The 12347-nt window shown below is 44.0% G+C and overlaps 2 protein-coding genes across 5 annotated transcripts; one reads left to right on the top strand and one right to left on the bottom strand.

The window, feature by feature from the left end:
• The first annotated feature begins 631 nt into the window (after positions 1–631).
• On the top strand, positions 632–11894 carry LOC135586683 (uncharacterized). 4 transcript variants are annotated; one of them, XM_065091134.1, is made up of 4 exons: positions 632–765; positions 2947–3096; positions 3186–5953; positions 6031–11894. In XM_065091134.1, exons 2-4 carry the CDS (start codon positions 3079–3081, stop codon positions 7244–7246), a joined length of 4002 nt encoding a protein of 1333 aa, XP_064947206.1. In that variant the 5' UTR covers positions 632–765; positions 2947–3078; the 3' UTR covers positions 7247–11894. The 4 variants fall into 4 exon arrangements, 3 of the variants coding, with proteins under 3 accessions (XP_064947206.1, XP_064947205.1, XP_064947204.1); XR_010481396.1 differs by having other exon boundaries at positions 654–3096; positions 6031–11701; positions 11839–11894; XM_065091133.1 differs by having other exon boundaries at positions 654–1194.
• On the bottom strand, positions 8434–11077 carry LOC135597742 (receptor-like protein kinase HERK 1). The gene has a single exon (XM_065091136.1). It carries the CDS (start codon positions 11075–11077, stop codon positions 8576–8578), a length of 2502 nt encoding a protein of 833 aa, XP_064947208.1. The 3' UTR covers positions 8434–8575.
• Positions 11895–12347: the final 453 nt, after the last annotated feature.

The following is a 12347-nucleotide window of genomic DNA, read 5'->3' as shown; positions in this document are numbered from 1 at the left end:
GCAAAAAGTCGATATATGCATCGTCATGTCACCTCTTATCGTTATTCTCTCATCATCCCAAATAGCTATTCATAACCCCAATGTTATCGTGTGTTATCATTGAAAACATAACTAAAATAATGAAATTATCTTTTTATCCATCGTTTTTATATATTCATTAATAAAATTAATAACATTGTACTAAATAGAATTAGATGTTTTATTTTATAACTATAGAGATTTTAATATGAATTTTTTAATCCTGAATACTAAAGAGATCTAACTATATATAATAATAATTAGTTTTTTTATTTATAGCTTCAAGTGAAATAAGGTGTCTTATAGATTTCAAGTGTCGTGGCAATTAATTGAATTAAGATTCGATTTTGTGGGGACATGCGATACGTATAATATCATTCAATTGGTGATTAATTAACCGTCATTAGACTCATCTAGCAGTTGATGTGGTCCTTAATCCACGTGAAAGGCTCATAACCGCAATAACGGTGATCCATTCCTCCATATCGTGACCCGTGCCGGTATATATTATCCCCCACCAGACCAATAGGGAACCGACACGAGACGGTGGACGCACGCCACCCGTTTAGATACGTGGTGAGTGCAGGAGCTCGAAAGCGATTGAAAACCACCACCGCGAGGGCAAGTTGTCGAGAGGTGGGGACGTCTTGGCTTCTCTCTTTGCCGCTTCTACACGGCTGTTTCATCTCCCTTTTTTTTTCTCTATCGATCTCTTCCGTCTCTTCTCGCGCGGATGGATCCGATCAGGTAAGAGTCGTGCCGGGTGCAGATCTTTTCGTCTGTGACTTTCTTTTTTCGGGTTTTTTTGGGGGGGTCTTTGAGTTGTTTCGGAGAAGGTTGTGGGGGAGATCTGCATGGAACAAAGACAGCGGAAGAGGACGGGCGGATCGAGCATGAGCAGTTTCTTCCCTGGGAAGGTTTGGGGTTCTTTTTGGGTTTAGTAAACGGCTCGGATGCACTGGATGCTGTATTGGCGTGAGATTCGAAATAATCCGTACCTAAGCCGAAGAGAAATTTGTTATGGTTCAAGCGATTGGCTGGGAATCTACGCCGGATCTGTTGGTCTTACGATTTCATCTTTTTGAAAGTTGAGTTGAGAAAAGCAATGATCTGATAGTCCTTTAAGGCAGAAGGGGAATCGGCAGCTTTGGTGGCCGTTGCTATGATAGTCCTTGTGTAAGCTTTCAACAAGTTCATAATTCTAATTAGTTAAATGGAAAGATCGGGTTCATATTTTTATTTCGCCTTCTTCTCATGGTGTTATTGTTGCTACTGTTTAAGTAGCTAGCTGTTGAGGAATCGTGCCGAGGAAGCTATGGCTGGCCTTCTTTTTGCTATACCTTGTTGGTTAAATCTAGAGGACAATAAAACTTCATTTGACAAGTCAAGGAATCTTAAATAATTTGGGCCCTGGGTTTTGGTCCCATGAATACAAGATTTTTGGCAGGAACATAAGTCACTGATGTTGGTCAGGAAAAATGAAAAGTCATGATACTCCTGACCTATGTGGAACGTGAAATTTGGATTGTGATCTTGTTCATTTTTTTTCCAGAATCGACGCGTATTTTAAGGAATGGTTTTTCAGCATCATGAACTTTTGGGCAGATGTTACAAAATTTACTAATTGACAGTTGACATTCATTTAAATGGATCGTGTTACCTTGACGGACTATAAGGTTATTGGTTGTTTTGACAGGCATAACTTTTTTGGGTAACTGAGTGATGGATATTTGTGCCTTTGGTAGATCTGATAATGTACAGAAATTATGGATTAATACTGGTTTGTTGAACCACTTATCACATGAAACTGTTTGTTTTTTATTTATATAAATCTAATTTAGTGGTGAAGAAATATGCGCTATTTTATGGAGGGTAACAATTTGGATACTGAGTCCTGTTCCACATCTTAGCTTGTATGCATTAGTTTGAGAGAGTAGCAGGTGAATTTCCTGATCATCTTGAGGACAAGTGTTCCGTTCTTGCTCTCATCGAGTATCCCAGCTTTTGTCCACAGGGTTGCATAAGGAGTGGAAAACGAGTTCTGCATTAAATTAGGCTCCAGATATCAGCACTTGTAAGTTTGTGTCCTTGTGTAATGCCTTTTCTGGGTAAGTGGTTATAACAGGTAACTAGGCAATTGCAGGAGAGGCATGGGGAAGATCAGGTTTTAAAGACCATATCATGATTCCTTCGTTCAGAATCTGGATTGAAACTGTCTTCTGCCTGGAAAGCATTTGAGTGGCTTTTACTTGTTGCTATAGATCTATGTAAAACTATGTGCATAAGATTTAAAGTGGTTATTGGACTGAGATGAGAAACTATATGCTTTGCCGGACCAGTAAATTCCAGTTGGGACAATATTTGAAACCATGGTTCTATTGTTCCTCATTTTATCTTCTTTCGGACTTCGGAGCTTCGTCCAATTATTCACCCAAAGAAAATATTTTTTATTCTATCTTTTCTAGTAGTTTCACCTTTACATTCTTATCCGGATATACTGATTTTTCATAAATGTTGTTTCTTAACCGTTCAATATTGTGTTTCATGGAGCATAAGTTGTCTAAAAGCTATCTTATTAAAACTTTATTTTAATTTAAAGAGCACATGATGATCATGCAACACTCTTGATTTATTTTCCCACCTTATCATCAATTTCTCCTTTTAAATCCAAGATTCCTAAACTTTTTAGTTATAGAAACTTATTTTTTATTCATCTTAATAGGACCATCCATTTATTTTTAGTATTAATAAAATTACAAATCATCATTGTATGGTTATTTGGTACAATAATTTTGTTGATGCTGATTATATTGTAGTGGCATCATTGAAATGACATTAAATGGCATCATTTGTCTATATTTCTCTTGTCAGCTTTGGCTTCATCACTGTATCTAATACTTATCTGCTCATGTTTGTGTACTCTTTTAGGGTTGATGGTGGTGCACCTTCACATTCTGATAATAGATTAGTTGATACTGCATCAGCATAGATCATTCTATGTTTCACTCCGTTTAAGAGAATTAAGATAGGTTTTCTCTTGGTCAGCCATAATCTTAGCAAATGCAGCTACATAAAGAGGTGTTTCTTCTTGTTATATTGATATTATGCAATTTGTAAAGTAGGCTTTATACCTTTTGAATATTAACTTTTGGATTTTATTTTGGCAGTTTGAAACTGACCATTCAGATCATCACTCTGGTGAGTCTATTTCAGGTATGCCAATAAAAAAAAGGCTGTTTCATTTGTCACAGTGCTCATCTTCTCTGTCCCAAGAAACATGTACAATGCCCCATAATTGTCGGGGGCAACCTAAAAAGTTCTTTCTCGAAGAAGAATCTTCGGTTTCAGAGAATGGTGCTGCTCTAGCACTAGACACCAATACCATTCCTAAAGACTTCCTAAAGTCTTCCTCCACATTATCTGGTCAGAAATCTTATTTTTATGGTCCTAACATGTCAATGTTTCATTCAAGTGCTGTCCAAGCTGATCATGAGAACATGGAACTCAAGAAAGCCACAAGTACTTTCAAGGGATCAAATATGGTGGAAGATCCGAACATAGATAACAGATCATCCCTTAGCTTGAGTATGGAAAAAGGAAAACAGTTAGCACAACTCGGTATATCTGAAATGGTTATAGGTGACAGGCATATTGAAGGGAAATTTTCTTCAAGTGATGTGCCTGCATTTAGAGGCGTTGAAACAACATCCAATATGCGTTTAACATCATGTAATGATAAGAAATATCATGGTTACAACTCATTGGAGCGAGAGAAAGTTGAAATGTGTTCAATGGATCTGCCTCTGGTCAAGGGGTCACAACATCTGAATCCAACCATGTACAATGACTTGGATCCAAAATATGGTTCTGCTCATCACTGTGTGAACAGAGTAAATTGGGATTTGAATGTTCCGATGGAAGTATGGGATGCCAGCATAAATGATTCAATTATAGAACACGACATCAATAATAGGTTAAATCAGAGGGCCATGCACCAGCAAAACATTGACAGATGCCTTTTCCAAACTACTCTAGGGACCATTGGGAGTGATTTGACATTAGGAACATCTATGGTTGAGAAAAATCATTGCAGCCCCAGATTGACAGATCTGGGAATGCCTGCTGATGACGATAGAGAGTATGAAGGTGGCTTGGAATTGCAGCTTAGACCACCTAGCCGGCCGGAGTTACGAATTAAATGGGGAAAGATAGTGCCTCCCGATCTAAGTCTGTCGTTGACTGGGAATCTTTCAGATGCATCTTGTAGCGTTATGAAACCTGAACCATGTGAGGACAACAGTCAAAAAGAAACTGAAAATTTTCAACTTAGTAGTCTAAAACCAGTGGGTATTAGCCTTGTGAAATCTGAACCATGTGATGAAAGTTCTCAGGGTGAAGCTTCCAGCGTAGCTGTTCCCTTTGATCAGGAACCTTCAGTAGGCAGAATGAGGAAATCAGAAGCACCTCAGGAACTTGAGGGAAAGTCATCAAATCTGGAGTTGGAGAGTCATCAATTAACATCGTGTTGTACAGACATCCCATTAAGTAAGGTTAAGGCTGTGGTTTTGAACTCTAATGTTGTGCTTCATGATGGTAGCCCAGTTATCCCTGATAATTTAAAGATAAAATCAGGTGAAAGCACTTGTCTAGCCTTAGACTGCACCGCAGTATCAGGTGCTAGTATACCTTGTAAAGCTGAGGTTATGCTTACGGACACTTGCACTCACCATGATTCACAAAAAAGTACTGTTAAACCATTGGATATGGTTGTAGGCTCCGTCGTTTCTGACGCAAAAGGATTTATTACAAATGAAACAGAAATTTCTGAAACTGCTGACGTAGCTTCTACACTGCATCATGAATCTGTGGTTTCTGATCTTGAAGAACCCATGGCTTGTGATGGTATGTCCGAAGGTAGTGCTGAAATGGACTTCTCAGGTGGTGAATATTATACTTCACCGAAAGTAGTTGCTAGAGATGATCTCCATGTTAGTGACAAAAGTGGTGTATCAAGTGGTGGAGACCAGGACAGCATGGACTTGCCTGCTGAGATTCAGACAGAGCAGCCTAATGACGATGACCTACAGTTGGATGCTTCTAATCATCTAAGGTGTTCAAGAGATGAGATCAGTAGATCTGAAGGTGGTGATCTTGAGGACAAAGGTGCTGATCCTAGAGATCCTGTGCCACAATGTGCAAATGAGGTTTCATGTGACCATGACGAGAAAAGAGTACATGGATATATGTCACATTGTGCCAATGAGGTTCCATGCAAGAATGTAAAGGAGGTACAGGGAGATGTTGCTACAGCCTTGTTTAGTTCAAACAGTGTTCCCATCATGGTGGAAGTACATTTGGATAAAAAAGGAAAACAAATAGTTTCTCAGGAGGCAAGGAGTGGTCATAGTGCCAAAGATATTGATGGGAATATGAAAGATGATAAAAAACAGACAAGTTGTGACTTGACAACAGATGTGCATGAATTATCAGTCACTAGAGTGCTAAGGGCATCTTCTAGTAAGAGGCTTACAAAACCTTGTCATGGAGGAATAGAGATGTGCCTTGGAAAGGACAAGGTCTCAGAGATGAAGTCAAATTCCTTCGATGCGATTGCAAAAACCAATCGGAATAACTTGGGCAAATGGCAGATTAGCGGTATGTATGCCAGTGCATCTATTAAGCATCCGGAATTGCCAGAGAGAGATTTTGATGTCAGTGGCATTGTAAATAAGCATGTTGATGATGCAGGTAGGCATAACCACATTAAGAATGCCGATGCTAGCTGTAAGAATAGACAGATTGAAAAGGTAAGTTCACCTACTATTAAGTCATTTGGCCAGAGGAGGCCTATTTCTGCTTGGACAGTTCCATCAGGGACTGAGGAGAGAGTGATTATTAAGCAGAGGCAAGACAGATTGTATTCTGAAGGGAGAAGGTGATAATTCTTGCTTTTGTTGTTGTTGCTAGTTTTTTTTTTTTTTTGCAATTTATTATTTTTCTTCAATATTGTAGGCCTTCAAAAGTTGAAAGTAGGAAGAATCAAGGACAGCGTGTTGATAAATGTGATTCTAACTACAGAAGCACCAGAAGGCATGGCAACAAGTATTTTGATCGGGATTCTGACACCCAGTATGCACCAGAACTTAATAATTCAGGGAAGCACCATCTCCCGAAGCTGAGTAAACGGTTGGAAATTCCATTTGGCTCTGTTGGGAATGCTGGTAGATTATTGAGAAAGCCAATAAATGATCAGCCAAATAATTCATCTTGTTTTCCATCTTGGAGGCAGTTGCCAGGGCACCAAGAGGTACCATCATTGCTGGTTGCCCGAAGTGCTGGATTCCTAGCAAAGAACACTACGTCGAACAGGTTCATTGGGAGAAAAATCCATGATGACACTCTACTGGCTCATGAGGACAATATGATTGGGAATTTACCTGGTGAAATGGTAGATAATGTATTGTATTCACGCCCGAACCTGCAATATGAGCCAACTGAGAATGATCTCATGACATGGGGAAGGAGCCTTTCACCTCTCCGGAGGAGGCTCCATCCAGTACAGTACTATCGAGCACACTCACCTCGTATGTGGCCTTCACCTGGAAGATCACCTGAAATGGTAGTTGATAGACATCAAGAGCTAATAAGACATGGTCCATCACCCGTTGTCAGGGTTGGTATGTCGAGATCACCCCATCCACAACCTTGTTTTCCTGAAGATGGAATAGTCAGAAGGAATGTTTCGCCGCCTTATCCTCAGTTTCCTGCTGACATGAGAGACATGCTTCCTGTTGATGATCTTAACTTTCACAGGCCTGGTGGGGTTCTTCAGAGGAATTTAAGGAGGTTTGACATGATGCCACATGATACTGTTGAGGACTACCTTGGACCTCCAGAGTTTGTCGATCATTTTGATCGAAGGGATTATTATGATAGGCGTGAACGTGTTCAACCTTTGTATCCAGGTTGTGATCCTGGTGACATTGGAAAGGATGCTCTTCCTTATGATGATGGTTGTCATATGCCTAACAGGTTTTTCCCAGTGGGTGAAGTGGTTCCTGCTAGGGGCAGCTCAAGGGACTTCGTCAGTCACATAAGGAACCGACTTGGAAATGCTACTAACATATTTCGAACACAGGAGCAGGGTGAAGATTACAGATATCATAGAAAACAAGGATGGCATGAAGGTGGTTTCAATGATATGAGGCCTAAAAGGAGAAAGTTCTAATAGTGTAGGTTGTTTTCAGGGTATTAGCATGTATGCCAAGAAAACTGGTTGCCAGCTCTTCGGCTTGACTTCCCTCTTTTATGGTGGCCCAGATTTGGTCCTTCATGGAGAATGGTGCGAATAGAAGGCGATCAGCATGACTCAGTTGGGTAAGTTATTGATGCTCATTTATCAGCATGAGCAAGTTTGGGTATTAAAGCCATCATCCTAATTCTTCTTCGTGGACTAATATGTTGCACCAACATGGTTGGCATTACTGCAAAAATAAAAGAAAAATATTGGTTGGTACCAAGGAAAAATATATGTCGAGACATGGCATAGCAGTTTGATCGTATCCTTTTCAAGAACTTGTCAGGGAAATATACTTAGCTCTTTTTCTTCATTGCCAAAGATTAATGGTCAGAAGATGAGCGAAAATGAATCACTGTCTTTTGACTCGGTATATTATATCTTGCATACATCTACAGAATCCTAATTTTTCTTTAATCTACTTGAGTCGCACAATTAAGGCTTGTAACAATCATTTGGATTATCCAAAAGAGATGTTTTAGCTGATTTGGATTAACCTCAAGAGGAGGAAAAGAGGAAAAGAGCAGAAAGTTTGCTGTTTGACTGGCACCTGCAACGTATGTATATATCTGGATTTTAATATAATAAATTTATGCCACATAATCAATCATGCATAATTTCCGGTATTGTCATTCTTCTATAGAACCAGATCTTCTACAGACTACTGGTTCTTTATTGGAAGCTCTATTGAATATTGTCAGCGTTATAAGAAGATACTGGATAGACTTGCAGCATGGACTGACTAAACCTGTAGCAGCTTAGTACCTTAAACTGGATACTCTCATCAAGCATATGAGTTCTGGACCACAGTGATGGCAGTGGACACGTCTCCGTGTAGCGACCATGATGTGCCTGAATCCGCACTTTTCTTCTGGGCTCTATAGTAGTCTTTTTCTGACATGGCTGAATCAGTTCCAACACCCTCCATCCTCCTCAGTAGGGAGCCGATCTTGGCTTAAGGAGCTCTACCTTTCATGATGGGGCATCTGTCCGACTTAAGGAGCTCTATGGACAGGTAAATCCTAACTAAATCTCTCTCTTCTCTTTATGGAGCTGAAGGAGTTTGTGAGACTGCATTACTCAATTACAAATGGTCTACTTGCAAACAATCAACCATATTGAACATATACGACGCCGAGAAGCTACTATTACAAATCTTGTATACATAACACCAAGAAAAACAAGGGGGAAGAAAGAACGAAGGATACAAAGATCAAATCCTCGTACAAACAACTTTGGTGATGACAGATCTTAATCCAGTTACCTCCCCTCTGACTTGATCAACTGCGAGAAGACTTTGCTCATGGAGACTTCCGTCAGATCATTGAGCGGTGACGTACCAGCTTCCCTTGCCGGTGTGCTCTCCAAGGCATCCATGTTTTGAAGCCGTGGTGAAAGCTCTGCAATGCCATTGATGCTGTCTACCTGGGAAGCATCGGCATCTGCCTCTTGCAGGTGTAGCACGTACTCCAAGTTCCAGAGGACGTCTCCCATGGAGGGGCGGTCCACGCCCGAGTCCGCAAGGCATTTCTCGATCGTCTCCCCATATTTCCTCAGCGACTCAGGCTTGATGGATCCCGCGACCCGAGCATCCACGATCTGCTCCAGCTCCCCCCGCTTCTGCCACTTCATTCCCCACTCCGCCAGGTTCACCATCTCTCTCGGGAGGGTGGGATCGATGACCGGTCTCGCGCACAGCACCTCCAGCAAGACTACCCCGAACGAGTACACATCCGACTTCTCCGTCAACTGCTGCCTCCGGAAGTACTCGGGATCCAGGTATCCGAAGCTCCCCTTCACGGCGGTGCTGACGTGCGTCTGATCCAGCTCAGGGCCGGTCTTGGAGAGCCCGAAGTCAGCCACCTTTGCCAGGAGATTCTCGTCGAGCAGTATGTTCGCAGATTTCACGTCGCGGTGGATGATCGCCTTGACTTGACCGGTGTGAAGGTAGTGCAGTCCTCTCGCTGATCCGATGCAGATCTCCAGCCTCTGCTTCCAACTGAGAGGAGGGAGGTTGGAGCCGTAGAGATGGCTCTTGACCGTGCCCTTCTCCATGTACTCGTAAACCAGAATCATCTCGTTCTTCTCGTCGCAGTACCCGATGAGAGAAACCAGGTGGCGGTGGCGCAGGCGCGACAGCAGCTCGATCTCAGTGCGGAACTCGTTGAGGCCTTGCTGAGATGTCGGGTTCCCCCTCTTGACCGCCACCCTCGTTTCGTCCCTCAGCGCTCCCCTGTATACCTTCCCGAAACCTCCAACCCCGATCACCCAATCCTCGTCGAAGTTGTTGGTCGCCTCATGCAGCACCGCGAAGGAGAAACGATAGCCGAGGCTTCCGTTCTGCCCGATCGTGAAGACGGTTCCATTGGACGTCCCGCTTACTGCGCTATGAGAAGTGAAGCCATTAATGGAGAAAGGAGCCCAAGTTTTGGAATACTTCTTCGCGAGCTTCCTCCTCCTCAGGACCCAGCAAACAACTATGGCGGCGATGGCCACCGCCGCGATTGCTCCGAGGATCGAGCCCAGTATGACGCCAAAGTGCTTCTTGGAACCGGGCGGCGTGACGACCACGGCAGAACCAGCGGAGCCATTGATCTTCATTATCTCAAGGCCATTGAGAATGGCGTTCTGCACGTCACCGTTCAAGGTGGAAGGACTGATGCCGACGCTAAGCTTATCAGATCCGACGTCTGCCTCCACAACGAAGTCCATGAAGACAGCTGTGGCCAAGCTGTGTAATGTAATGGTAGCGAGATCGAGATCATTAGCTGCAAGCCAGGTGTTGATGTAGACATTAAACAGCAGGTCGCCGGCCGCCTTGCTGACGATATCACAGAAGTGAAACCTTATCAGGTAGCTCGACTTGGCGTCCACATCGAATTGCCATGTGACGTTGAAGAGGGAGTTCGAAGTGTTTTGGGCAGCATCCGACAGCTCTGCGGCTGAGGCGTAGACGGCATCAGGGGCGGTCTCCTGGGTGGCTCCCCCCGGCACATGATTGATTCTTCCGGAGTAGATGACCTGCTGGGAGAGACCACTGGCAAGCAGAAACTTCCCATCGGTTTCCCATGTTCTCCACAGGGTGTCGTTGTTGGGGAGGATCTGCGGCCCGCCCATGTTGATCCGATACATCGCCTCCAATGGCTGCCCTGATAAGCCCCGGTAGGTGCCCTGAGGTTGGACAGTCTTTGCGGCATCCCCGATCAGATCGTCGGGAACGGAGACGACTTCTACGGCGTTCACGAAAGCAAGGGGAGAGCTTCCTGTTGGTGCAAATGTAAGGATGAGAGTGTCGCTGGTTATGTTCAGGGAGAATTCCTTGACGGCCGTGGCATTCGCCTTCGGCTGGAAGTCGTCGAAGAGGGCCACGTCTTGAGCCGAGACGCTGAAGGTTGCAGCAGAGAGGTTGTAGCTCCGGTGGACGAAGGGGAAGAAGTAGAGGCGGATGAAGTGTCTTCCATGCGCCTTGATTTGGAAGGAATAGGAGGAGGGTGCTGGGAAGACCCGGGCGGTCTGGAAGAGGGCGGCGCCATAGGAAGAAGGGATCGAGCTCAGCGAGGCGTTGGCTAAGTTGTTCGAGGAGGGTGTCAAGGTGGAAGAGAGGGAGACATCCGCGACGAACACTCTGCTGCCGATGGTTGTATTTGTCAACGAGCCACAGTCGATCAGGTAGTTGTCTGCGGGGGTAAATGTGCAGTGAACGCATCGAATCGCAGTGATCATGAAGAAGATGAGACTCGCTTCGATCGCTCCAAGGGCCATCACGAAGCAACGGTGGCCAAGATGGGGGTTCTTTCGCCAATGCTGTCAAGGCGGAGGAAGAAGAAGATGTAATTGAGCCGCAGAGCCCAACTCACGGGCAAGAAACGAAAGGAGGAGAACAGGACAAGCCTAATAATCCAACTTCAAACCAGAACCCATTTTTTCTTGATCGAAACATCAAATGGCACCAAGATTCATGAAAATGAACATCGAAAAGATCCAAAAGAACCAATCTTGGGCGGGGCGCTACGATCTACGGTGAAGAAGACCGAGAAGATGACAGGCGGAGCAGGGGACTCCTAATTTGCGAGCAACCGAATAAAGAAGAAACAACTTGAGGCGATCGGAATCGGACTCAGAAAAGAGCAACAGCGAGGATTATACCGGAAAAGCAGAAGCAAAGATTACACCTTTGGAGCTCAAGAGTCTCAGCAGATCTGCAACACAGTGGCTCAGCAAAACAAAGATCGCTCCTTTCCCATGATGGATCCGATGGGCCTGGATTCAGAGAAGCAGCGGTGAACAGAGCCGTGTCAATGCTCCAAAGCTGGATTCAAGGAAGGCTGAATTGGAAGACGGAGTAGGATAACCAGCCACTCCTCTTCTCTAAGTATTGAATGGAAGGTGAGATTTCTTATTCGTAGAAAAGGGGAGTAGGTGTTCCCAGTGAGTGGGTTGCCACTCTTGCATGTAGATGTGTATCATGGTCAATGTCTGGCTTCCATTGTTGCATCTCTCTGACCATTGATTGCGCATCTCAGGATCAAGCTGTCATATTCCATCCAGAGAGAACACAGAAAACTGAGGTTAGCATTGACCTTCTCTTCTCTCCTCCAATGTGCCCACCATCTGTTTGCGTTTTTGTAGCTTCGGATATTACACCATCATCATTACCGTCATGAAAATTTGGGACAATCTGAAAAGGACACCACCGTCAAAATATGCGAATTCATGAATAATTTAGTGACCGGAAGCCCATGACAACCTATCAGACCAGCACACAACATGGATGCGGTGGCTGCCAGCTTCGTCCCTAGGAGTGATATCATGTGAAATCAAGTAGGAGAAGCCACGCCGAGCTTCTCCTCTTTTGTTGTTTCTTTGGGTACGAAAGAACGGGATGCAGGCGAGATGGCGACGACGCACCGAACGCGGTTGCGTGAGCTCTGCAACCTCTCCTTATGCTCGCTTCGTTACCCAACGCACCCATGTGGTTCGGTGATGACGGCGGTGGAGAGAGGGAGATTGAGATATTGATATTGGTTGCCAT

Source organism: Musa acuminata, chromosome BXJ1-11 (assembly GCF_036884655.1).
Source record: "Musa acuminata AAA Group cultivar baxijiao chromosome BXJ1-11, Cavendish_Baxijiao_AAA, whole genome shotgun sequence".
NCBI lineage: Eukaryota > Viridiplantae > Streptophyta > Magnoliopsida > Zingiberales > Musaceae > Musa > Musa acuminata.
The sequence above is the reverse complement of the archived record's forward strand: the minus strand, read 5'-3'. Positions and strand labels throughout refer to the sequence as shown.